This window comes from Cygnus olor, chromosome 2 (assembly GCF_009769625.2).
Source record: "Cygnus olor isolate bCygOlo1 chromosome 2, bCygOlo1.pri.v2, whole genome shotgun sequence".
In the NCBI taxonomy this organism is placed as follows: Eukaryota; Metazoa; Chordata; class Aves; order Anseriformes; family Anatidae; genus Cygnus; species Cygnus olor.
The window spans coordinates 7,498,670-7,526,161 of record NC_049170.1 but is presented as its reverse complement, the minus strand read 5'-3'; the positions used below and the strand labels follow the sequence as shown (position 1 = coordinate 7,526,161).

General features: G+C 39.5%; 1 protein-coding gene across 11 annotated transcripts in view; it reads left to right on the top strand.

Annotated features, from left to right (window-relative positions):
* KMT2C (lysine methyltransferase 2C) overlaps positions 1 to 27,492 on the top strand; it is a 199,753-nt gene that overhangs the window by 96,618 nt on the left and 75,643 nt on the right. For 10 of the 11 annotated variants that reach the window (XM_040546212.1, XM_040546213.1, XM_040546215.1 and 7 more), the window contains exons 7-14: positions 6,268 to 6,430; positions 10,875 to 11,046; positions 12,227 to 12,341; positions 13,060 to 13,232; positions 14,010 to 14,167; positions 16,713 to 16,826; positions 18,604 to 19,343; positions 27,013 to 27,132. In XM_040546212.1, the coding sequence (XP_040402146.1) occupies positions 6,268 to 6,430; positions 10,875 to 11,046; positions 12,227 to 12,341; positions 13,060 to 13,232; positions 14,010 to 14,167; positions 16,713 to 16,826; positions 18,604 to 19,343; positions 27,013 to 27,132 (1,755 nt within the window). The remainder of the gene's footprint in view (positions 1 to 6,267; positions 6,431 to 10,874; positions 11,047 to 12,226; positions 12,342 to 13,059; positions 13,233 to 14,009; positions 14,168 to 16,712; positions 16,827 to 18,603; positions 19,344 to 27,012; positions 27,133 to 27,492) is intronic. The other variant, XM_040546217.1, reaches the window with a different exon arrangement.

The following is a 27,492-nucleotide window of genomic DNA, read 5'->3' as shown; positions in this document are numbered from 1 at the left end:
TGCCAACAAAACCCTTGGTGCGGACTTTGCTATGTTACCACTAGCTTTGTCAACGTATTTTAGGCAGGCTTCAGCTCAAGGCTGTCACCTAAATTTAGACCCCTGTGTAGATGTGTCTGCCTGTGAGCAGTGTGTAAATTCCAGTTACAGTCAGTGAAGATCCAGCATGTATTGTCAGCGGAGCCTGAAAACGGACACCCGCTGGTTGGTCAACTGAGTTGCAGTGAAGTAAACTCCATAAAACGACGAAGTATTAAGTGTAGTGGGAGTGCAAGCATCTGGCTCCTGTACAGGCAAAAAAATAGATGCCAAAGTTGAGATGTCTTCATCTCAAGCCTTACGGCATTGGGAAAAGCAATGCAATTGCATCAGGAGGAAATTCCCCATGTCACTGAGTTCCTGTTAAATAGCTCTGCAAATATAGTTGTGCCAGCCAATGACCACTAGCAGCTGGATAGAGAAGACAATCGTTAAACAGCAAGCATGTAGCAGTGTTTTCCCCAATTATTTTTTTTTTCAAGCCTCCAACAATTTGTGGCTCAGACTGTGCTCTGCCAGCAAAAAGAAATGTCTACGTGTACTTCTTAAGACCTTCCAAGCATGAATCAAATGGAACCGGTACAATAGTCTGTTTTCTGAGCCTGCCAAAAAGCAGCCCTAAACCCAAACTGATGATTTCTGTCCCTGCCTTGTTTGTCCTGAAGTTGCGGATGCTGAAGCCTAATAATCACAATTTAAATTCCCTTAAACATCACTGTCCTTCTCGTTGTTGACTTGCTAACTAAACAACAGGCTCGTGTGCCCTACTGTCACACAGTGAGTATTAGATGAGAATTAAGGAATAGTTGGTTATTAGATGTAGGAAGTTTAGACTCACTCAAAACATTTACATTATCCTAAACCCTATAGAAAGCAAGGAGGTGAATAAAAAAACTGCTTTTCCTCCCCAAAGTGTGAAAAAAGCAGCAAAGGCAGAGTCCATAGAGGAAATGTCATGCAGTTATCAGCCAACTGGTGGGGAGAATATAATGTCAGAGCACACAAACCCTTCTGTAAACCTTCTGAATAGTCAGGGTTTGGGAACATTTCAGAATATATAAAAAAGGAATCGCATGCCATGAGGTTTGCATGTCTTTGTCCATCAGTTTTGGTTATCGAGCAAGGAATACTCTCCTCAACTAACTTGCCTTTTACAGGTTGTTAACTTACTACAACCATTGCCAAAAAAAAGAAGAGCAAAACATAAATATTGTTTTGATTTGCATATGCATTGGTATCAACACCATTTATGTAATGTTATTTTCTATAAAGGTGAAAAAAAAAGGGAATCAACTTAGGGGGAAGGAGAAACAAAGCAGTCAGGTGAAGACAACCTGAAATCTCCACACTTGAAGTGACTTCTGCTGTCTGCTTTGATTACATGTAAGAGTCTCCAGCAGTAGATACATCATCATGTGTATCTTTGCACTTGTGTTGCTTATTCCTGTACAAATACTGAGCAGATTAATTATAGATGAAGCGTCAAGTCAAGAATTCTGCATTAGAAGTTTTTCAGTCGTGTTGAGCTTGGCCAAATTATATCTCTTCTGTTTGTCCGTGGTTCTTCACAGTTTTAGAGCAAAATTCGGTTATTTGTACAGTTACCATCTTTGTTTTGTCAAACTTCAGAGTGCTTGAAGTGGGCACTATAGTAATGTTTTAATACGTGCTGTGTTAAGAACATTTCAAGTTATGGTTGTAGGAGAAAAGTCTGAAGTTTAATTTCTTCAATGTTGGTTTATGTTGAAGATCAAAACCAACTGATCTCTGATGGAGTTGCTTGTTATGCATTTCAGTCATTTCCAAATCTTTGACATAGTTACAAAATAAAGAAATTAGAAGGTAATTTGGTACTTCGGGAAACATGCGTGATTTAGTACCTTTTCTAATCAGTAGTCCAATGGAAAACTCTTCATCCTGTTTCTGGTACCAGTTATTGCATTGTACTTGGAAATGCTTTATGGTACATAAAACGGTGGGGTTTGACGTTGGAGGTGCTAATGGCTATTAGTATCTTTAAGCAATACGATTTTTTTTCTGGATCATAGAATAATGGTAATCAGTGAAGATTACCAGAACTAACAGAAAACCTATTTTATTAGTCCCTGTTTACATTAAAGTTTTGTTGAGGTCTCATTAATGACAGGATGTTAATGTCCACTTCTTCTCATTAGTTACAGGCTTTTATGATAGGTTTTGAGAGCCAAGTTTGAAATTTGCTCTTACTGGTAGTACATTAAATTGTTTAATTAAGGACAGATGGCTTGGTGCATGTTTGGATACACTGTATATTATAATAAAAATTGCTTATTGTTATCACAGGTTCTGTCAGCTGACCTTTTTAAAACTAAATAAGTTTGTAATGCAAATGTTTTGTCATTTTGCTTAAAAATTTCTTGCAATACCTAATGCTAATATTTAACTCTACTAATCAGGTCGCAACTGGGTTTGTAATCAAAGTCCATATTTTAGCCTTTATTTAATGTTTGCCTCCCAAGTGTTGTTGCTTGTCCATTTGCCGAGGCAATAATACTATAAAGTAATTCTAAGGGCAAATAAAACCATGATAAAATATGACCTCTGATTTGTTCATGGTACTATCTGGATAGTCTTAAATTATCATAACCGCAGATGCCTTTTCTTCATTTTAACCTGCTCAGAGTTTTGGAATATGCCTCCAGATGTGGAGCAGCTGAAAGGTTGATGTAAACTTGGAATAAATCTTTGGTTGATTTTATTTCATTTTTAATGTAGGAAGGTTAGAAAGGAGTGAACAGCGAGCTGTTTCTCTTGTCCCTATTTTCCAGTTTGGCCTCGTGTTTCCGTGAAAGCCAGTAGCATTTAGGATGTTGAGCTGAGTTTCCAAGCCACAGGCAGGAAAAATTGTTTATCCAATTGGATTAGTGAATAAAGGGAATTTTAAAATGAAGTTTGAAAAAGCACATAGCCATTTGCTTTAGAAAATGAGCTCCTTTAATGTCTATCTGAAAAATCAGATGTTACAGAAGAAGGTGTGAAGGACCAAGTAGAAGGTGTGGACAGTTCTAAACGATGGAAATTACAAAAATAGGAAGCAGCAGAAGTATGGGTGGGATGAGAGCCTTCTTGCCATGGCTGGACACACTAGGAGCTTGCTGAAGAAAACAATTGGTAACCAATGGAGGACTTTTTGAAGAGGAAAATGCTCTGTTGACGCTGCTTTAATGACATGTATGTTATTGAATGTACTCTGAATAAGTAATGAACTGTCTCTCTAGCTTTGTGATGCCTTGTAAAGTTTTTTTCTGTAGAAGCAGGGCTGTAAAATTATTTGATTCGTGCACAAAACGGTGTTCATCTTGCCTTGACAGCTTGCTGTTTTTGTATACCTACCCTTTGAATGCTTGGATTCGGCTTCCACCCCTTCCACATAATACTGTATTTTGTGCTCGTGCTAACGAAACTCCATCCTGGCGTGTCCTCTCTTACTGGCCTCGTGGGGTGCTGAAGATCAAAAGTGGGATTTATGCCTTCCTTTTACCTCTGGCTGTCCTGATGCCACATTTTAGCAATAGAGTAATAAGGTAGTATTGGTTACTGAGCTTTGTTTAGCAGAGCTTTTATATTTTTTAAATTAATATACTTCTGCTATTCACATGCTTACTTTCATCTGGGCGGTCAGTCGGTCGTACCGGCTGCATGCTGCTCCCCTAGGGTCAGGGGGGCCTGTTTGCAGAGAAACGTTGGCTTCTGCTGGAAAAGTAACTCTCCTCATCAGCATCTGTTGCCAAAAAAAAATCCCTTTGGGCATTTATTTCTTCAGACTGCTTTATCTGTCTTATAAATTCAGCAAATGTTGATATTCTGTGCTTTTTATTTGCTTCAGATGATATACACCACATTGTTTTTAAAGTGTGTGTTTCACTTAGCTGCCAAATGCTTTTCATTGCCAGTGCAGTTTAGCAGATGGGTTTGAAGGGTTCAATTAAATGTAATTTGGGCTTCCATTTTTCTTCCAGCATCTTTACATGATTCTTTAAATCAACATCAACATTCTTCGAGGCTTTGCTTTAATCCTATATTTTGCTCCTTCCTGATAATTTCATCAGTCAGTCATACAGCATTTGGAAAAAAAGTATTCTGTTTTTGTTGTTATGTACCATTGTTGATTGTTGGTTTTGAAAAACAGATGTGACATTTTAGAATATTTTTAATATCACTATTTAATCCATCTTCATTATTTCCAGTTTCTAGTACGTTTGATTCTTCGAGCGCTTGCAATTCTTCTGTGATTTTTATCTCCAATTAGATAAATTTTTAAGGAATTGGATCTAATGGACACTTTGTTGAGTATTGTCTTGGGGAACATCTTTTAGGACATTCGCCCCTCCTAGGTTCCTCTTCCTAATGTTTTCTTCTTGAGTAATACCTTTGAAGATTTTGTGGCCTGCCTGTAAGAGTTGGGACTTGGCTTAATGTGGGCCATCTCAGTAGGCTGTAGGAGCCACAAGGACAAAATAATGCTTTGGGCTGTGTGCAGTTTATCGTGCGGTTGCAGTTCATGAAGTTGAAGGCTTTGGGATATATTTTCGTGACCTCACAGCTGAATTTTATGATTTACCTTGTACAGCATCCTCAGCGAGTGCTCAGCAAATACACAGATTCCTAAGATGAGCGCCTTGCGTTACTTTGGTTTTGTTGGCAGTCCTTAAACTTAATTACCAGTGTTAGCTTCTTAACCTGCTTCAGAAACTCCATGCAAAAGGTTGCTAATCTTGTCCTGTGCATTTTGACTGCTCAAGTAACAAAATATATCTTCTTCATACTTTTAGTAGGTGTTAGCGAGACGGTAGAGGTGAGAACTGGTGCAGATCTCAGGACTGTCAACCAAGCATTGCAGCACAGTAAGCTTGGCAGTAGTTACCCTTAGTGACCTGCTTTAGTTTCTAAGCAGTTTATCTTTTTACACTGCAGTTGTGTTTTTCTAGCATAAACCAGTATTTTCTTTGCCTTGTCCGTCATTTGTAGCGCAGGCAGACGCTCTGCTGAAGATGTGAGTTTTGCCTGGTCTTAGGAATGTCAGCTCAGCGGTTAACACAGTCAGCTTTGTGATTTGTGCTTTCGTGTGGGTCGGTTTGATATCTGTGGGCTTGTAATAGCACTATTTCATGCCTAATTTCATGCTAGACTTTGAAACACAGAAGAATTACGATAATAAATATTTTCTGTGTTGTAAGATTTAAGCAGATGCAGCGTGTAACTTCTCCTTGGTTTGGTGTGTTCATATCTGGATGTTACTTGACACTGGAGCTAGCAGTCGAACGTGGCAGTGTTAGTATTAAGGTCTATATTTTTATGAAGAAAAATGAGAGTCCCTGAGCTCAGCTGGTGCTTTACATTATGTATGCCTTCCCGTGAGCCACTGACCTGTTTTTTTTCTTAAATTTGCTCTAAATCTCACAGTGCTGTGCTCTATCCTTAAAAAGTAGTGTTGCCTTGGTGAAAAAGTGCAAAAGCTTGTTACAGTGCTTCAGGGACTGTCGTAAATCCAAGAAAGTAAAAACTGATTAACTGAATCAGAAAGGTGTGGGTGATGTTTTATAAGCAGGCTGATGGACTCTGTTCCCTCCTGACTAACGAACGGGAGGGTTATTGGATACTTCTTTATGGGAAATTATTTCTTTACAGATGTGACTGATATTTGTGTAGCATTGAAACGAGAGACGACAAGAAAGTACTGGATTATTTAATGCCTTATCATCCCAGAGAGAATAGTTGTATGATGTCATTAAGGTTCTCAATAGAACATAATATTTCACTGCCAGTCGCGCTTCTGATTACAGCGTCTACGGTTTTACATTACAACATGCAGAACTGCGTGGTTTTTAGTTACAGCCTATTGACAGCGTGGTATGGTCTGCTTTTGTTATTCAGAGTAAGTGTCCAAGCCTCTCTACTGAAAATATCGCTAAAGTTAGGTAACAGGTAGAAGAAAATGTGCTCTCCCATGACGAGAAGAATCTCGGTCATCAGGGTGTATTTAGGGTGGGTTTTGCTGAATATTTTAAGTTGGAAAGTTCTGAGAGGGTCACTGAAAGACACAGTCCCAGCCACTTGCTTTCTTTTCCTCAGTATTCACTCCCTTCCATTGGCCTTGGTGCCTGTGTGTCCAGGGAGGTGGGTAACAGACCTCGCTGAAAAAATGCCAGAAAAAATAGTTTTTGAATGATTTGTGTGTTTATTTTTCAGCGATGTGCATATTGTAAGCACCTTGGAGCCACTATCAAATGCTGTGAAGAGAAATGTACCCAGATGTACCATTACCCCTGTGCTGCTGGAGCAGGCACGTTTCAGGATTTCAGTAACTTGTCCCTCCTTTGTCCAGACCACATTGATCAGGCTCCCGAAAGATGTAAGTACACTCGGTTCAAATGATGTGATTCGTATCAGCTGGAGATTTAGTCATTCTGTGTTTAAGGTATGGTTGTTTTTCCTTAACTGATAACCCACTCCAGAAGAGTAGAGTATCCTGTAAGATGCCTAAATTTGTTTGAGCAAGCTGAATTTCAGCATGTGATTAATGTCAATGGAGTCTACGAGTAAAAGGTTTCATTGAAGTGTTTGTTGCGTGCAGGATTGAGAGTGTATGTCATATATATGAAGTCTATTTTATTTCTAGAAGTTGATTTTTATTTCAAAAATTTATTCAAAGTATGCATTTGAATGTCTCTTAAAAGTAGAAGCATAGTTGTGAAGGTTCAGAGTACTGTGATGTTTCCTGAAACAGACTAATAGGATGTGTTTCTTGGTGATGTTAAAAAAAATATATATTTGCATTCCAGTTGTTGTACATCCTAAAAGCTTGTTTGCAAACCAGCTTACGCTGTACTTCGCAGATTCTCATAGGATTAAAGATTCTCCACTGCAGGCAGGGTGCTTGACTGCTGATCACAGGTGTATTGCAGCGTAGCCTTGTTACCTTGTCTGTGTGTCTTTTAAGGGAAGCTTTGTTTGGCACTGTTACATTCAAACTTTGAAATGTAATTCATTCAAATATTTTTGAAATATTCATTCAAATATTTTTGAAGTTTTCTTTTTCTATTTAGTATTATTTATTCAAACGGTAGTTTCTACAGAGGAGAGGAAGGGAATGTATGGGAGTGCCGTTATGGTTCTCAGGTCCCAGAGATGAGGGGAAAGGCTGGACCAAGGGAGATGTACCTTTGATGGAATAGGATCAGGTCAAGGAATACTTGAGCAAATCGAGGTCCGTGGGCTGTCATGGGATGCACCTCTGAGCCCTGAGGAAGGGGGCAGATACCATTGTGAGGGCACTCTCTACCCTCTCTGATCTTTGGTCAGTCATGGTGACTGGGAGAAGTACCTGAAGACTGGAGGAAAGCAAATGCCAGACCTGTCTTCAAGAAGGACAGGCGGAAGGACTGAGGGAACTACTGGCTGGTCAGCATCAGGACCTGGACGAGCTAAAGAAATGTGCTGACAGGAACCTCACGAAGTTCAGCAAGGAGAAGTGTGAAGTCCTGCACCTGTGGAGGAACAACCCCAGGCACGAGGATGTGCCAGGGGCCACCCAGCTTGGCAGGAAAAGGATCTGGGGGTCCTGGTGGACACCATGTTGAACAAGAGCTAGCAGTTGTGCCCTGGCCACAAAGAATACTAATGGTATCATGGGCTGTATTAAACAAAGTATTGCTGGCAGGTTGAGGGAGGTGATCCTTCCCCTCTGCTCAGCACTGGTAAGGCCACACCTGGAGTGTGGTGGTCACTTCTGGGCTCCTGGCCATGGGTCTGCTGGAGAGAGTCCAGCAAAGGGCCGTGGAGATGATTAAGGCACTGGAGCATCGCTGTTATGAGGAAAGGCTGACAGAGCTTGGACTGTTCTGCCTGGAGAAGAGAAGCCTTGGGGAGATCTTACCAATGTATGGAAATACCTGAAGGTAATGTGCAAAGAGGTTGGAGGCAGGCTTTTTTCGGTGGTGCCCAGTGCCAGGACAAGAAACAATGAGCACAAACTGGAACACAGGAGGTTCTTTCTGAACATCAGGAAGCACTCCTTTACTTCACCTCAGGAAGGTGACTGAGCACAGGTTGCCCAAAGAGGTTTTGGAATCTCTCTCCTTGGAGATTTTCAAAGGCTGTCTGGACGTGGGCCTGGGCAAGTGGCTCTAGGTGGCCCTGCTTGAGCAGGGGAGTTGGATCAGATGGCTTCCAGAGGTCCCTTCCTACCTCAACCAGACTGTGATTCTGTAATACAGAGACCATACTTCTCACCTGGTCTTTTACACACTGGCATAGGGGTGTTCTTGGCATTCTCACTGCAGTGCAGTTTTTGAATTTTATTTATTTATTTATTTACTGTATCTTTGCAAGTTTGGAAACAGTTCATAGCACAGGAACCCTGTAGTCTTAACATCCATCTTGTGGGAGACTTCCAGTTAATTGTCCTTAATTCTAAAAGTGATGTTTGTAGAGTGTTTTAAGATAGTGTTCCTGTGATGCTAGCAACTGTTCCAAATGCTCACATCCTCCTTTATCTTGAGAAGTGATTAATTCTGTCCTCAGAAGTCCCACTTTGTTTTTCATCCCCTCATGTCAGATTTGTTCTGCCCACTGTTCTTTTTATTTCTTCTTATCCAAAGTGGGCTGAGCAGTGCTGTGTGTAGCAGGTGAGGGCAGCCAAAACAGTGTGAGCTTCATCGTGTGGGAAGACAGAGGAGATGCTGCTTGCAGGAGGAGGGAGAAGGAGTGAGCATGCTGTAGCCAAGCTGACTCGGTGCCCCTTGCTATCCCGTGCCCTGCGGTGCTGGTAGGTAGGTGGGAGAGCTCTCATGCTGTCCTGTGCTGGCCTCATGAGCTGTTTGCGCCTGAGGCACCGAGCGCTGAGAGCACTCTGCAGCCATGAGTGCTTTAGAGCTGGCAAGCTGAAATTTGCAAAAGGATCAGAGTTTTCCCCGTTCTTAAGTCTGGCCTGACCACCCTCACCTGGAGTCTTCACTAAGCAGGACGCGGTGGTGCTCCTTCTACCCACAGCCAGGTAACGTAGCCCAGGTCTAAAACCTTCCCATGCAGTTAATCATGTCTCAGAGAGTTGAAAATCCCAAACTAGGGTAAGTGTCATCTGTTCAGATGAGGCACATCCTTGGTCACCACGGATTGTTAGAAATAAAAAGAACAAAACACATTTACTGACCACATTTTGCTCATACTTGTCTATGTTTTCCTTCCAGTCAGGCTAGGTTGTTTTCTGTTAATTGAACGTCTTGTAGGATTCTGCATTTTTGCCTTCCTAGTATAATTCGTGAAGCAAATATAATAGCCACTATTAAAAGTAAATTAAAATTTTGAATATTTACCTTTTATTCCAGCTGTATTATATAGAAGGAAAAACAGAATTCTGTTTTTTCCCCTTCTCTAGTCTGAGTCAATGCTCAAATTGATTTGACTAAATATGAATGGAAAAAGAAGTATTGATGTTAGGAGCTGGTATTGTAGAAATTTCAAGGTACCTGACTTCATAATGAAGTATAAGAAGACCTAACTCACAAGTTTTTATTATATATACACTATATATATATAGCTACAGTTGAATATGTGTATATAAACATATATACGAATGGACTCAGAGAAGATGAGTCTAATATTAAAATTGGAAGGTGAAACATGCCTAAATTTTAAAACTGGCAGAACATAGACCAGTTCTGACTCAACCCAGACCTCTTCCTCCCCTGTAGCTCACGCTCTGCCTTCAGGTGCAGGTTTCCCTTCTGGTTTGTAACTGGGGCCAGCAGAGGGAGCATTGGGAGCACAGGAGGGAGACTCCCTGCTCCTCAGTGTAGAACCACCGTGACCCCAGTCGTTTGGGGAAATAGCTGCAGGAAAAGACCGGATCCCTGAAGCATTAGAATAGGGCACATTCGATCACTATGCAAGATAGCTCTGGTGAACCACCTCTGTTTTAGCAGCTGTGAGAAGATGAGCGTGCTTAATGCAAGTGTAACCTCCGGAGAGTTTAGCAGTGGAACTGCAATACTGCTATTTAACAGGGGTAAGTGGGATTTATTTGTAGAGGCCACACGTTTATAGGAAGGACAAAGCATACGTCCTACAAGTCACGGAAAGCATTCTGTCTTCCTTAATGTCATATTTTCAATTCAGACATGGAGGCATTAGAGTGCTGTAAGATTTTTTATTTCTCTTGATATAGATAAAGTTATCAGACGTCTGTATTCAAAGGTTTTATAAAAACTGATGTGTGGTAGGACCAGCTGAACGAATACATTGGTTTAGACCTATTTTTCCAGTGTGTGAACCCAAGAATTTGTGTGTTCAGGCATGAGCAAGATGTATACTCACACTCCTGTTTTTTAAAGACTGACAGTGGTGCACAGCAAAATTTGTATATTTTTTTTTATGACAATGTGGAAGGGCTTGTCTTCTGGCAGTTTTGAGTTTGATAGACTTGCTTGCCTTAGCTCAAGTTAGAGCAACCATATTGCAAACACCTCAAATAAATAATAGTTTTATTCTGCTAGGAGCTTTATTTGTACTTGTTCCAGAGAAGAATTAGACCTAAACCTGTAAACCTGTTTGTTTTGCTGAGACTTTTATTAAGATTTAAAATTAATGTATTTCTGTTACGAGAAGATAGTTGAGTATATCAGAAGACCAAATGAAAGGAGTGGTTATTAAGCATGTTAATAAAGTTCCAATTTTGTAAGAATGATCAAGTTTTATGTGCATAAAAAACTACTGAAGAATTTCTTAGCTTCATGGAGTTCATTGCATTGTTCATCATTTCAAATGAAATAATAATTGGCAACATGATTTATTTGTAGCAAAGGAAGAAGCAAATTGTGCGGTGTGCGACAGCCCTGGAGACCTCTTAGATCAACTTTTTTGTACTACCTGTGGCCAGCACTACCATGGGATGTGCCTAGACATACAAGTTACACCTTTAAAAAGAGCAGGTTGGCAGTGTCCTGATTGCAAAGTGTGCCAGAACTGCAAGTAAGTAAGACTTCCATGACACAAGGGGAGGAGGTTCTGTGATTTCAAAACATCTGTTTTATTAACAGTTCTTCTATCAGAAAGTTGTAGATCATTGCCCTGATACGTGTTATGATATTATATTAATTGAAGTAACTGGTCAAATCTTTGTGTTGGGATTTGTCTTGTGAAAGAGCTGAGCTGGATTTTCTGCACTTTGTACCCCCAGGGTTATTTTCAACTTGGCAGGTCTGGAGAGCTGTAAAAGCTTGTGATTTCATCATCCTTTTATACAGGAGGAATTTTCTCAAATTTACCAAATTAACAAATTAGTTTATTATAGCACCTTTCCTGTCTGGGAACCTGGGCTCTTGTTCAGCTGACATTACAGCAGTGCATGTACCAATTACTGGGTAGCTCTGCTACAGTAGGCCGTCTCTTCTGTTCTGTGGTACCTTTCAGAGACAGATAACACGTCATTCTGAAAACAATCCTAAGGCTTAGTTGAGCAAATGAAAGAAGTAATATGAGGGACCATGATTGAATTGTTACACCAGACAAGTACTGAGACAGCAAAGCATGATCGTTGCCACTTAGAAAACTGTGACCGCTTGTGCACTTGTTCTCATAAAACCTAATCTGATGGGCAGTGTAACGTTCTTTGCTCACTTGCTTTCTTTAAGGACTTAACAGAAAAGATAAGAATTTTGTTCAGCTTTAGTCAGATCAGCTGGACAGCATGAAAGGAAAATGCCACTTCGCGGCTTCCTCACGTACCTGATCAGTCTGTGCTGTGTTGTTTTCCAAGAATACTCACTATTTGCCAGCATTCAGATCCACTCACTTTAAAGAAGATTGTTCTCTGATCACACGCAGCTGACAGCAAATTTTTGAACTGATTTTGAACTGATTTCAGTACAGAAATGCTACTAAATCTGCCTACACTTGTGTAAGTGAAAATGGGCTGATTTCCAGAAGTCTGGCTGCCACAAGCTCAGCACTTTCCAAAGTAAGCATGGCGACTGAATTCATACTTAAATATGAACTTGAGGGTATCATCTTTGGAGCCGTTTATAAGTGGTTTGAACGTGTTCTCATGTGCTCAGCTATCTGTCTTTCTGGTTAGACTTTTCATTAAACAGATTTTTTGTTATGGTTTGTTTCAATAATTTTTTCATACCACTATTTTTGTTATTCTTAGACATTCTGGGGAAGACAACAAGATGCTGGTGTGCGATACATGCGACAAAGGCTATCATACTTTCTGTCTACAACCAGTTATGGACTCTGTACCAACAAATGGTTGGAAATGTAAAGTAAGTTGAAAGAATAATTCCTTTTCATTATAGGGGCCCAAATTTTGCTACCCACACGATGCTGTTCTAGATATATTGCAGATGGGTGTTACCACATAACATACCTTGCAATTTCTGAAGAAATCCTGCTTGTATGTAGACATGTGGCTCCACAGGGGAAAAGGGAAGAATAGGATCCAAGTGGAGTGGGTAACCTCTGCTTATTGACAGCTGATCTCATGAACTAAACCACATGTAAACTAAAACCTGTGCAATGTACTGCATGTAATCTATCCTTGAAGGCTCGTTATATGCAACCACTTCTTGCTTTCCAGAAGAGCAGTTCTGTAGCTCAGGGTTCCTGTGGGTTTGGGGAGGGCAAGGAGAATTTCTTGTATTGTCAGAAACTTTGTGAGTAAGTAATAAAAAAAGATACAGCTTCAATTTAACAAGGGAAATCCCTATACACAAGATGTATGTAATTTCATAGTCGATTTGTGGTAGTCATAGGGAGACAGAGATAAGAAATATTCTTCTCAGGTGAGGGGGTAGTGCGAGGAAACTCTTCTTGCAGTTGCAGTGTCTCTATGTTCTGTTATCAAATCCTGGAAAATTTATTAGTATTGTTAAAGATAGAATTTTTCTTTAGTTTAATTCAGAAGAGAAAAATGCCAGTTAATGGCAGTTCTATCACATTGTGAAATATCATAATTAACAAATAAATTCTTGTGATCTCTAGAACTGTAGAGTATGTGCTGAGTGTGGCACACGAACCAGCTGTCAGTGGCACCATAATTGTTTGGTGTGTGACAGTTGTTACCAACAGCAAGACAACTTATCATGTCCTTTCTGTGAAAAGCTGTGCCTCCAAGACTTCCAGAAAGATATGTTGCATTGTCACATGTGCAAAAGGTAAGAATCCTAATTTTTATTAAATGGTACCAAAATACCTAAGGCTTATAGAAAGCTGTATGACATTTCATGCATTTTTGTGAAAGGTGTAAACTGTGCATGATGCACAGTGCTGTTGTATCTTTTTGTACATCTTGATACTCCAACCCTAAATACAACGGACAGTACTGGGTAGCCTTACTTTAATCTTAGTAAATAAGTCGTAATTGGCAGTTACCTGTCCTTTCTTGCTAGTGAGGTGTAAAGAGAAATATGTGCTGCTGTTGCTTCTTACATTGCGTCTATTTTATGAGTAAACAGACAAGAAGGGTCATCAACCTAATTTTTATAAGCAGGGTATTTTAATTTTTACATGTATATTGATTATGTAAGACTGTTTACATGTGTTCTCTGTTCCATTTTACATGTTTTTTTCCTATGCCAGAAATAAAAAAAATAATAATAATTTTAAAAATAAGCTATTGGGCATCTTGAAGAATGTAGACTATTTCATATTCAGTGCTTTGTACCTTGCTATGCAACATCTTCATGTTGCTACACATGTTGTGCTTTCTGATTGGCTTTAGCAACAGTTTCGGTCTTCATGTAGATATTGACATACGAACATATCCATATCATTTTTATTTTTCCAAAATTCCCTCTAGTAAAGTATTGGTTGATTTTTTTTTAATTTCCCCAGAGGAATGGAGAACTGTGCTATTTTTCAACTGATTCTTAGTAGTATGTTTTATATTTTTTATTATTAAAATCACATTCACACTAAATTAATCTCCCCAGGTGGATTCACATAGAATGTGACAGATTTCCAGGTAGTGAATTGGAGTCTCAGTTGAAGGACTACATCTGTACTCTCTGTAGACAAGAAGGGGATCAGAATCAGTCATGTGATGTAATGGATACTTCCGAACTCATTCCTGAACCTGACAGTATAACAGGTAATCAAATGTAATCTTTAGAGCTGCAAAACACTAACATCAAATCCAAGTATCTGCAGATGTCTCGCTAAGGCTTCTGTGAACCAGCCACTCCTATTCTGTAGACTTCATCCGTTCCTTTATTTAACAAACAGTGGCTTCTCAAGCAATCTGTGCATTATCTGTCTTCTAAATGTGCTGTCTCTTTGGCTTCAGGACCCTGTATTAGAAACACAGGCAAATAAGCACCTTTACAGTAGCTCTCAGTCTTCGCAACTTGTAGCTGTAAACTTCTCTAGTTTATTTGTTTGGTTTTGTTTTTAAATTAGTATAGTTCATAAATGTACTCATTTGAGAAGTCTCTTGGGAAACTCCTGTCTACCAGGCACAAGCCGGCTTCTGGTAGATATTCCTGGAGACATCTAGTTTTCCTCTGTCCCTCTTGGTACTTGTCCATCTCATGCTACCCATTTGCCTCACTATGTCCAGGTAGGACACAGCAGTGCGAGCTGGGCTGCATTCAAGGGCCAGGTGCATTTCACTAAACAGCTTTTAATCAGGTGTTCTTTTCAAAACAGTTTGTGATTAGTCATCATCTTTCTGAGAGCTTCTTGTCTAAATAGACAAGCCAAGCAAAAAGCAGAAAGGGAAGATGCAGAAAAATATAATTTTTTTTTTTTTTTTTTGTAAGTACTCAGCAATGGTAAGGAAATACAGAGAGAACTTGGATCTCTTGATCTGAGTCTGGTGAGTCATCCACAAGACCTAGGTAATGAAATAATAACTGAAAGCCTTTCTGTATTTGTACCATGCGCTCTGTTGGATAGTGCCTACTCATGCAAGCTGAATTTCCTAAAAGAAATGCAATTATCGTTCAATTTGGAAGCAAGGTAAAATCTAACAGATTAACTGCTCTACCAGTGCCATGTGCATTTCTGATGCCTAAACAGCAATACCTGTGCTCTGATCTTCTGTTAAAAGAAGTAGATAGCTCAGTTGCATAAGTTTCTGTTTTCGAAAGCCCAGTAATTTTTGACTGGAAAGTGTTGGACTACAAAAGAGCTGTAGCTTTTATGTGTTCAGACTGAAGTTTTACATAAGCAAGACATTCACTTTGATGTACATGTAAGCGTATACCTTTGGTGAGCGGTAAGGAAATGATGAAAAAGATAACCTCAGAGAAAGGGCAGAGACAATAGGCAAATGAGTGGAAGAGCTCTGTCAGTGAACATGTGCACCAAGTTAGAGTGGCAACTTCAGACTTTGAAGATAACTTTTGTTCTGAAAGATTAGTAGAGGCTGTTAGACTTTCAGTATTTAGGTAATTTAGGAAGAAGTCTGAGTCATATTTAAACTCCCAGTCTTCTACTGGAAACCCTTTTGAGTAAGTTACGGTTTCTTTGAAAGGCTAAAGTTTTAAGTAATTTTTCTCTTACAGTTTCTGGCTAGTACAGTAACATTGACGAGCATACTATTCTCCCCAAGGAAGAATAGGGCTGTCATCTCAACTACTAGGAGCAATCTGGAGCTATTGCACGAGTACAGTCATGCCGTGTTTTATGCCCAGCAGAGCATTTTGGCTCCAAATCTGATTTTACTGTACAAATCTAAATGATCATTTCCTCAATGTTAACACAGCACTTTAAAGTTGACAAGAGTCTATAAGTAGATTTTGGGTGCTAAAAGTAGCATCACCTAATAATTCCTGGCTTTATGAACTTTAAAGGGGCCTTCCTCAACAGAAAGCTATATTCGTTTACCTTTTTTGTGCTAATGTCCCTGAAGGATCAGTTCCTCTTGAGCTAGCAGTTACTTACATGCTTTGTTTTTCTTGCTCCTGCTCTAGTGCATTTTAATGAATTTCCTTAACTGAAAACTCTTTTACATGAGAAAAAAACACACACTTCCTGTTTCTGTGCTCTATAACAATACTGTCAACCGAAGAAATACTCAGTAGCACCTTTTTCGTGCAATTTCATATTTTAGTATGGGGAGCTTGTAGATAAAAATGTTGGTACTAAAGCAGCAAAATGGAGTTATGTTGTTGGAGTTCAACAAATGGGTTGAAAATCAGTATTCCAGGTGCTGATAGTAGCTGGAACCTCATCTGTGTCATGAATCGTTGTAGTTTTGTTTTTTGGTTTTTGTTTTTTTTTTTAATAAATTTTTAAAAATTGAAACCTTTGTGCTACAATTTCTGTTGAATTTAGCAGAGTGGAATTTGATAAAAGACCTTTTATATTGCTCAGGTAATGCAAAGGAGTCTGTGACTATGTCTCAATTACATTTTCACAATTAGGTGTATATATATAATTGCTTTACAGATCTTTTTCACTGTCTGAAAGGTACAAAACAGCTTCAGTGTTAATGAGAAAAAGGCTTCTTCAAGGGGTACTATATACATCCTCCCCAACTTTCTCGTTGACTTGATGTGCCCTAACTGCCATCATATAGATAAATACCTTTCTGTTTAGCCAAAAGGTCAAGCCTTGACAGAAACTACTGATGCCAAAGTAATAGAACAAACGGTATGTCAATTTTGACAATTTATTTGTCTTTCCTTAAGCTTGTACAAATGAAGTGGAAATGGAAAGTGGTGGAGAGGTTGCGACATTTCAGGAACAACCCGTTACTGGTAATGGCTCCAGTCAAGAATCAGCTGTTGGATGCGTCACAGATGGTAAGAAAGAGTTTTGCAGTCTGAGAAAATACCACGACAGCGTTCAGAACCCTTTTCCATTTAGTAAGGTTTGTGGTACTTTGTAAATTTAGGAGAAGAAATGCCTGGAAAGCAGTAGGAGACAAATTGCTTAGGTTCCACTGTCTGAACTCTCAAGAAATAGTGTTAATTTTTTTGTTGAAGTAGTATTCTATTGAAAGGAAAGATAGTCTTCAGAAGATTTGTGTAAGAGAAAATCATTTTAATTGTGTGGTAGGAATGGCTTTCTTCATAAGGTGGAAAAACAGATGCTTTCGTACATTGGAGGATTACATTAAAAAAATCAAAAACCCCAGTATTTGTTGCTGTTAAAATAAGGTTGCTCACTCTTTCCCTTCAAGTCTCTTGTTTTTAGCTGCAAGTAAATGGTACGTGTGAATTTCCCGTGGTGTGTTTTGGGGCACATCTTAGACCTTTCCAGCTTGTGTTTTGTAGTTGTAACTCTGCAAGTGTATGTTTGGATAAGGTTTTTACTTCTTCTTTTTTCCATTTGCAAATAAAAGAGAATTTGTTTAATACTACAGCTCATCTGTACAGGGTGGGCTGCAGTAGCTGATCTTTAAGTTCTGGGAATAAATGCATCTTAAAAGCACACATCAAGTACTAGCCAAAGAGAAGAATACAAATAGAATGGGTTTGGGGTCAACGTAGCTTGTAGTAGGTACAGGGGCCATGATTTAAAACTATCAGAAAAGACACAACGAAATGCTAGGCTCTGCACTGTAGAGGCTGAGGAGTTTGTGTAGCAGCGTGAATCTCAGAAGTACAAGTGAAATAGTAAATAAGTGGACTGTAAGAGAATTGAGGTCCATCAAAAGAAGATATTCGAAGCCAAATTCAGAGCAAATGATGTGGTCTTCCATGGAATAGATGTAAGACTGCAACTCCCTGACAAAGGAAGTTGTGAATGAAAGGTGCTTGATTAGGTTATAGGGAAGGCTGGACAAATACTTGGAACAAAATCTTTTAAGACATGACTAAACTGATAAATCATGTCAACTATTATTATTTCAGGTGACTTCCTGAAGTCTGGAAGAGCGCTAGGAGGAAAATGCTTGTTATTTATACATGTCCTGTTCTTCTTAGCTCTTTGCTTCTTGGAAGTGTTGGGACAGTTCCTTAAAAATAGATAAATGTATGCTAGCATATATCTTCAATAAGCAGAAATGAAAAAGAAGATGCTACTTTTAGCTGCCTACACAGAAATGCGTGTTCAGATTCCCCCCAAATCAGTCTAGGTTCTAGTGAATGCTCTTCGTATTTTAAAGCAATGTTCCGTGTTGCATACTGTAGTTTTTATTCATTTGTGAACTTGATTTCCAGCAATAGAGCAATGGGAGCTTTGCCTAGTACCTACCTTTGGAAATACCTTTTCTACATTGTTACCAGCTGAGAAGTTGCCCCGTTACGTTAATGAAATCTTACTTTGCCTGAATACCTTTTTTGTAGACAACGTGTGAAGGGGCAAGTTTGAGTTTGTTCTTGAATATGTCCTACTTGTGATTTACTCTGCTGTTTCCAGGGTGGGAAAAGAAGGGATTCAACAGTGGGAATATATGCTAAAAACACAGATTACTACAAACATAGGTTAAAGGAAAGATATTTTAAAAGTATATTTTAAAGTATGTATAAAATTCAGTTAACTAAAATACATAGTGTGTACCAGGTGTACTTGTTGACCAGTACACTTGTGTAAGTTGTTGATTTTCATACTGAGTCTTTAATACTTTGTACTTAGTTACAGGCATATTGCCAGAAGAAAAGACCACAGAACTGGAAACAGAAGTCTCTGATGAAGTTAATTCTGCTGAAATGGAAATGTCTCCCAAAAAGACACCAGCAACTGGTGACAGTCAGACCGAGAAAGTGATGGAAGTGATGGAAAGCGTTCAAGCTGTAATACAGCAGGAGTTAGACAAACAAGTGGAAGAGACACAGCTACTTCAAGGTAGCGTTGAGGTATCAGAAGTATCCACAGTAGACTCTCGGTCTCTGCCTTCAGTACCTGAGACCGTAACTGTGACACCAGAAATACAAGGGAACGAAAGTAAAGGGGATGGTTGTATCCATGTAGAGCATCAACTGGAAATAATAAAAGTGCAAAAAGAGGTAGAAAAAGGAGAAACCCCTGAAAAGTCAGAAACACCAGCTCTTCTGGAAGTAGAAACTGCTTCTGCAAATGAAGGTGTTGCAAACAGTTCTCCAGTTGCAGACAAACCCATAAAATCACCAGCTGAGACTTACCCCTCACTTCCCCCACCGGTTAACCTAAACAAGACAAACGTGTCTTCCTCACCGGATGTTTCCTTAGACTTGCATTCTGCACGGGATGTACAGCACAGCCAGCCCCCAGCATTGCCTTCCACTGCTGGAAGTGCTCTCCCAACGACTTACATACCAGTCACTCCAAAAATTGGCATGGGGAAACCAGCCATCACCAAACGGAAGTTTTCTCCTGGAAGACCCAGATCAAGACAGGTAAGCATGTACAGTATCTCATTGTATGTTTATGAAGCACATATTTGTTAAAATTTCAGTATAATACGTGAAAATCGGTTATTTTTTAGAATACAGTATGCATTTATTCTCCCAAGTGAGTGCGTAGCTAACTTCTTCAAAAAAGGTCAGAGACTTCATGAAGATTCTGCAGTTAGAATTACAGTTTCTTTTGGGTTATGCTTAGAACAAAATATAAGACGTACTGTATTTTTAATACATCTGCTACAAATGCTGATAAACATAATGTTGTGTCTTTTTAACTTCTCACTCTTTGCATATTCATCTATTTTGGCTAATAGTTTCAGAGTGTTGTAACCTTTCTTAAACTGACTCCATAGAAAAATCTGCAACAACTCCATTTCCATCGTGCTTCCAGATTTTTTTCTTAATCAATGTTTTTAATGCTGTTGCAAATAATTAATGTTTTGTTTCATGAGCAAATACCATGCAAGAGCTGTCTGGTATGAATTGTTGTTGTTTGTCTAGGATTAAATTTGTTAATTGGAAAGAACGCTCAAGTCTATAGCCTCCTGCAACATCCCGCTCTCTATCCTAGTCGCCTAGTTGGGGGAGAAATGGTTTATCAGAAAGTATGTCAGTGTGACAGTCCAGTGGTTCATTTCTGTTCTCTTCACAGTTTTTATTTTCTAGTCTTTGGGACTTCTACGTCAATAATTTAATGTTTTTATGAAGTTTGCACGGTTCTTTCCATTTTCACGTTAACTAAGAGTTCAAAAATAGAATCGAATTTTGGTTGTTAAGCTACGAGACAATGTTCTGAAAAGGTGAAAATGTGTAATAGAGGCAACAAACATAAGAAATGCAATTTGGAAGGTTTTAGAGTACCTCTGGTTTGTCGGTTTTTGTGCTCTCACATGAAAGCAAGGCAAAGCTTATAGAAACAGACACTGAGCTACCAGAAGAAGAGTGATTGATTACTTCTGCTGTGCTATTGTCTTAAAGTAAACAAACACAATCACTTTAAAAACCATTTTCCTAATACTGTGTACTGTAAATTGATTTCCTCAGTTAACAATTTACCTTAGTTTATAATGCATTTTTTAAAAGGGGTGGAGTTCTTAGGCGGTTTAAAATGGAATCAGGTGTTCTGCTGGGGAATTTTCTGTCTTGTTTCATTTTCCAGTAGAAGTTGTATTTATTTTTCTGTGCAGTTTGCCCCTGCTTTTAACAGGGACCAGCATCATAATGCTGCTAATAAAATCAGCTAATTGGCAGAGAGCCCATTTCGGACAACATGAAGGCTGCTCCCCGGCTGTAAATGCCTATATGAGAATAGATATGCATCTCCTTAAAAAAAGGGGAAAGAAAAAAAAGCTGTAAAAGTAGTAGCAGTTTGTGGTACGTCTAGCTGTAGACATGAACATCTCAGTATGTGCTGTGAGTAATGCAAATAAAATTGAGTTGAACTGCAGTTTAGATAGAACGGAGCAGTAACAACCAAAATCCCAGCAGTGCTAATTTAATATAATCTGCTCATCAGTTTGCAGATTATACTTCAAAAGAGCAAGGTACTTAGCATCTTTGCAGTACCTGTTGTAGAACTGGACACGTTACTTGTGCAGTCACTGATCTGTCTTCAAAGTACCCGTCGGGGTCTGTGAAGGTTTTCTTTTGATGTTGGTAGTCTTTGACTCCTGTTTTGAACACCTATTAAGCTGGAACTTTGGTGAAGTGAATAGTGATTTCCTGGTAAGAAAAGCATGTGCGTGTTTGGTTTTAAGCCCCAGTATGCTTTCTTACTTCTAGTTGAGTATTTGGCTCTAGCACAGATCAGCACCTCGTGGAAATCAGTGAAAAATTGTCTTGAGAAAGGACAGAAAGAAAATGAAGACCCTGTGGATACTTGATTTGTGAAAAACAGCTGTTTGCTTAACCTTCTACCAGCAGTCTAAATTCAGCATAACTAATTGGGAGGGATTTGGTCTTGAATCTTTTTCAGACTCTTCACTGTCTAATGCTGTTGTGATGTTTTTTGTCAGGACCTGGGTTAAGAACTGCAGCTAGATGAGAGCTTAGCAACACATCTTTGAGGCCAGTAAAGTAAGGGAGAAAAATCACACGAAATAGGGTTGGGTTCTGTCTGTTGAATAAGGAAGGTGTGGCTCCTGTCCTTGGCGAAGCTCACATTGGATCCAGAGCTGCTTTCTCCTGTTGCACAAAGGAGCTGTCACTGCAGCACTGGTCGCTTATCCAGGACTGCACAGGTTTAAAATAGATGCTTCATTAAGTGTCTGATCACTCTGTGAGTATGCCAACATTAGCCAATTTCCACAGATGGCAATATTATCCACTTCTTCTAGGAGGTTTAAATCTTAATATGTAGCCTCTTCTTGGAATGCCCTGTTCCTTTTTTAAGTAGAGGAAGAAATGTATTGCAATGGATTTATGGGACTTCATATGGAGAAGAATAGGAAGAATATCCCTGGACCCTGAATATATTTTTCCTCAACTTGATAAGACACATAAGTTTGGCCTTCACCAGAGGCATGGGAATCCACATAAATGAATAGTTTCTGATTTGGATTTGTTTACATTACATTTAATTTATTGTGTAGTGCATTAGGATGAATGATTGTCTCTTTCTTCAAAATCTATTGATACAATTGTTAAGAAAATATATTTGGATAGGTGTTTGGTTCCAATATTGAATGCAAAGCAATGTATAATCCGAAGTGTTTTCCAGTATTGGGTTGTAGTAGCTTACATTTGTAGTAGGCTTTAGTCTGAGATACCATTACATCGCTCCTATTTTGAAGAGACTAAATCCCATCTCACCAACAGTCAAGACAAAATTCTGCTTAAAAGAGCTCATGACCCCTTTCCAGGGCTGCGCTCTTGTTGTCAGCACCGGTTCCGTCCCCATACCTCTCCCCTTTAACGTTCCTGCAGCCAAAACGATTTTGGTTAGAAGTAAAAGAAAACACTCCAAAACAAAAAGGGGAGCTGTGTAGAAATGCACGGGTAGGTACAGCTGTACCTGTAAAAGTTATTTTTGGTGGTACAAGTTTCTGCCACTTGGAGAAGATGTTTTTTCCCTGTATTAGGCTAGGAACCTTCAGTACCACGCACATCAGCTGATGACGCTTGTTAGGTCAGCCTGTTATCTGTGCCTTCAGCTACAAGTAAACCCTCGATCCCCGCATCCAGCCCAGCAAGAGGACTCTATCCACCTAGCTTGTCATCTCACTCATCGGCTTACTGTGGTTTGTAGTCCATTTCTAGGATGTTCTTATCCTATTCCATAAGGGAGCCAAATTGCCTTTTACACATACTCTGAATGCAGTTCATAGATCAGAGATACTCGCTACTAACTGCCCGCACAGCAGAGTTGTTCCAGGGCTGACCTCAGAGCTGCATCTGTACAGCATCCTCTCCATGGACTAACCATATAGATTGTCCACTCATGCCCACAAGTAATTTTCAGATTCATGCCAGGGGGCAGGGTTTCTGCTTTGATCTTTTTCATTATTTTTTTCACGAAGGAGCAGTCTCAAAAGGAATTACCACAGAAGTTTGTTGATGACTAATCTGATATTTAACGAGCTTGAAATAAATCTTTATAAGAAAAATGAGTATTTTTTTCTGCAAGCATATGTTTTTAGTGGCACTGGGTGTATTCTGTGTATCTGAATGGGAGAAATTTGGAATCATCGGTTATTTTTGCAACCGAACTGTGTATTGGGAAGCATAATACGAAATAGTGCAGCATTGTGAGGCTGGTAGGTAGACTTGAGAATGATCTATGAAATTACATTGAACAGAAAATAATAAGCTTTTACTGGTTTTAATTTACAGAAGTATTGTTTTCCATGCATTCCATGGAAAATACTCATTAGATGAAAGGGATTTGTTCTCATCATGAAGGTATTGGTGATCCCTATTAGATGTCTCACTGCGTATTTCTAGTTTTTTTAAGGGATTTTGTACAAATCGAAAAATGCAGAATGTCATGATTCGTGTTCTTTCTTACAAATTGTGGCTTTTCCACTATCGATTAGTGGCTAAGTGGATTAGTGGTACTCCTTAGTCTGGTACTATAGGGGTAGATGTTGAAAAAAAGGTCAAAAAGGGTCCATTTGAAGGTTTAATTTTTGTTAGGTTTTTATGTTGTTGTTGTTAATAAGAGGGGGGCTTATTTTGAACAGATGAAATTTTGTTCACAGCCCTAAAATTCCATGAAATGTTAAAAGGAAAGTCCAGGTCTGGATATTTGCAATTGCAGCGTATTCCATAAAGCATTAAACTGCCAAACACAGCCAGTGGTAATTGAGTAGGATCTCCTGCCCCTTGATGACATTGTGTTTTCTTTTGTCATAACTTACTTGCAGCTGTGTTGTTCAATTTTAGGACTCAGAAACACGATGGAGAATTAGAAGTTCCCTTTTCTGTCAAAGTACCTCATTATTGCCCTGAATAAAACTTTCTTTAGTGTTGAGTGGCAATAGGCATTAATTAAAAGCCAAAATATAATTAATGCATCTCTTTGATGTAATTCATTTGTTCCAAGTATTGTGGAAGTGCGTGGTTTTAATTAAGTTTATCTGACCAAGAATTCAAATGTTTCTGATCTACAACAAAACTTGGATTAAATTTCCAATTTACTTCTGAACAATGTGGTTCGTGAATCATACACAATTCATTGTGTTTTGAAAGACTGAACATTTCCTATTCAGATTGAATATTCCATTTGCTTCTTAATCTTTTCACTATACCTAATCATGAGAGGAGTGTATCTTCTTAGAAGGGAAAATAATGCTGTACATCCCAAGTGGGAGCAGCTAGTTTTAGCAGTTAAGTGTTTTCAGCATGTTTGGGTTCATGGATTTTGACCCTTTGCTAGCATGTCCCCTCCCTTGTGAACTGATGGAAAGACTTGGTGATGCACAGGTTTTCTTTGTGGTGCTTGCTGTGCAGGTTTTCTTTGAGTTCCCATATTACAAGAACAATTACTACACACAATGTATTTTAGAAATAAGGGAATTATAATTTGCATTCAATAAATTTCTAACTTTATCCTGCTAGAATCGAAAGTTCCTTGATTTTAAAAGTAAGGCTAATATAGTGAAGTTAAATTTCTTAGTTAAATGTCATAGTTAAAGTTAAAACCACAAAGTTTGACAGAAGGAGAGCTGATGAACAAACGACAGGACTCCTGGCAGAACAGAACCAGGCTTCACTCCTTCCATTTCTGTCTGGTGGAAGCTGCTACAGGCTGGAGGATTGGGATTCACCCACCTAACCCTGGACATCTGCAGCCTACAACCCTCCTGTACTCACCTCGAGGTTCCTGTGGCCAGCAGCAGCAGGCGTGGGGTGCCACCAGCCTGCCACCGGCCTTGCCGTGCCCTGAGTTGCCTTCTGCAAGCGCCCCAAGGGTGCCCAGAGGGTTTGGCCCAGCTGGACAGGGAGGGATTGAGCAGAGGAGCTGCACCAAGGCTGCGGTAGGATGGGTGTATCAGCTCTCTCTCTGCGGAAGCTTTTTTTCCTCTTCATCCCCATTTCTAACTTGGTACAGTTGTGCCAGGAGCATTACGCCGTTGCACTGAGTGTGCACAGGCACAAAAGGTTTCTGCCTCCAGTTGTTCGCCTCTGGTCCCCTGGTAGAGGTTACCGAGCCCTTTGATCTGCGGAGTTGTCCACGTGCTGCCTGCCTGCCTGAAGTCGCACAAACCCCAGGGACAGCAAAATTTTGCAGTTTAAGCTGTTGGAGTGTGCTCGTTTTAAGGCAGGTGCAGGGCAGCAGTTGCTGGCACACGGCCGGTCGAGCTGCGGCATTGGTCAGGATAAGGATGGGTAGCTGAAAACACGCAGGTAGTCCTCCGGCCATGAAGCGGTTTGTAGCTTGCATGTCTGATTTCCCGCTTGTGTGGGCAAAACTGGGAAGTTTTTATTTCTCCTAGGTGCCATATTTCCCATGCAGACACAGCCAAAACCCTAGAAAGTAGATTTAGTTTGAATACCAGCGTGTCCGCGCTGTGGGTTGTACCACTTGGCCAGGGCTGGCGTTTTTAAAATGCAACTTTTACACATAATTAAGCTTTTAGGTCACTGACTGATACTTCTTCGGGATCTGTTGTGCCAGTTGGAGCCCCGAGCCCCGTGAGCGGCTCACAGGAGGTCACTGCTGCCCGGCTCTGCACGCAGAGGCATCGCACGAGCTGCCCCTCGTCTGCTCGAGGGTGAGCGAGCGGTGGCCTCACACCTCTGTCAGGAGACCAGCCTAACTCAGCTCTGCCTCGAACAGCTGAGGAAGGTCTTGGCCATGACAGCAGTTAATGGGTGGCTCTGTTTTCAGCAGAGCTGTTAGCAAAGTGAGTACCTGTTCCTAGTCAGAGGTGAATATATGTTTTGATGAATCATCGATTCCAAAGAAACCATCTCCCACATTTTTGATGGAGAATGATTCATTTCAAAAAAACACATTTTGTAAAGATACCTCTTTTTTTTTTTTGTAATGTGTATTATTGTATAGACCAGTATTCAAAGGTATAAAAGTGTTTATGCTTGAACACGTGAGCAGTTAGCATGCATGAATAGTTGGGACTACAAGTGGTCATATCATGCATGCTGTCCTACTGCTGAATGTCATTCTCGAGCTGATAAACCTATACATCTTCTCATCTGTTTTACTTCTCATCTTTAGTATTACTTATTTCTTCCCCTACCAAACATAAAATTAGGAAAATGTATTATCCTTCAGATATGCTCAGTTGCAAGTTTAGAATGGAGGTATTTATTGTCAATGATGGCTCGCTCCTGCAGCCTTTATTTAGGGTTCAAGAAAGTCTTCCTCAGATTTTAATTGGCACAAGGAACTTCAGCATCTTCTCGTGTACATCTTAGCACTTTCTTTTTTGCCATATTTCTTGTGAAGAGGTATAGGACATGTCACCATGACGGGAACTACATAAGTAGGGATAATAATATAATCAGTAGCTTGAAAAGAGTTTGTAGGTACACTGTATATGTGTATATTATTACATGTTTATAACAACATATTATTGTTTGTAACGTAACCTTACTAGTGGGATTTAGTAATGGTTTTTTTAGTAATGGTTTATTTGTGGCAAGCTTGCAGGAGAGAGATGTTTTAATTACCATGGCTACTTTTTTTTATTATTATTTTTCTTCTATGGCTTGTTTATATTCCTTTTCTTTCATGCGCTTCTAAGACTAGTTGTCGCTGTGCTTGTCAGTTGTTCAGACTCAAACGTCGACTAAGGACATCTGTTCTCTGAAAATGGGATTTGAAGTGCAAAAGGGGACCCTGTTGCCTTAAAGTCCTGCCTCCTCAGTTTGATGCAATACAATTTGGGGATGTAACTTGTTGTTATGATCAATTGCTTTATATTTGTATTAATGTTTTGTTTATAAAACTCATGTTGTTGTACTTAACCAGCACTTTGAAGTTTGCTATATTTGTTCTAGTGTAAGTTTCAATGACAGCCTAAAAATCTCCCGCCTTCCTCTCACTCAGTGTGAACTAATTTACTCGTTAACACAGAAATGCCTATGCCTGCATGTGCTTTGCTTTTCAGATTTTTTTGTTGCTTGCTTTTTTCTTTTTTTTTTTTTTTTTTATGTTGCGAAGTTTTATACATCTATTTTCTCACCCACCGTGTCCTAGGGGGCTTGGAGTACCAATAATACAGTCAGCCCACCTTCCTGGTCCCCAGACATTTCAGAAGGTCGGGACATTTTTAAATCCAGACAGCTTCCTGGCAGTGCCATTTGGAGCATCAAAGTGGTAAATAATTTGAATTTATTTTCATGTATCCATTGCTATCTTTCTGCTACAGAGACTGCTGATGACATTCTGTATATCACAATTGAATTAATCTTCCCTTCTAGTACTGCTTAAGACATTTAAAAATCATTAAAACTCTGGAGCTTTCAGGGTAAAGAAAAAAATCTGCTCTCCAGAGTGTACGATAAGATGGCATTGCCCTGATTTTACATGGCAAAGACTAGTTTGTAATACCATTTTTTGTGTGTGCTTACTACTTCATTTTTTTGTGGTTGGCTTTACATAGCTGTCAAAATAAGTTAGGTGAGAAAGAAAATGTCCTTAAGACTGGCAGGAAGGTAAGCCAGACGCTGAAAGGAG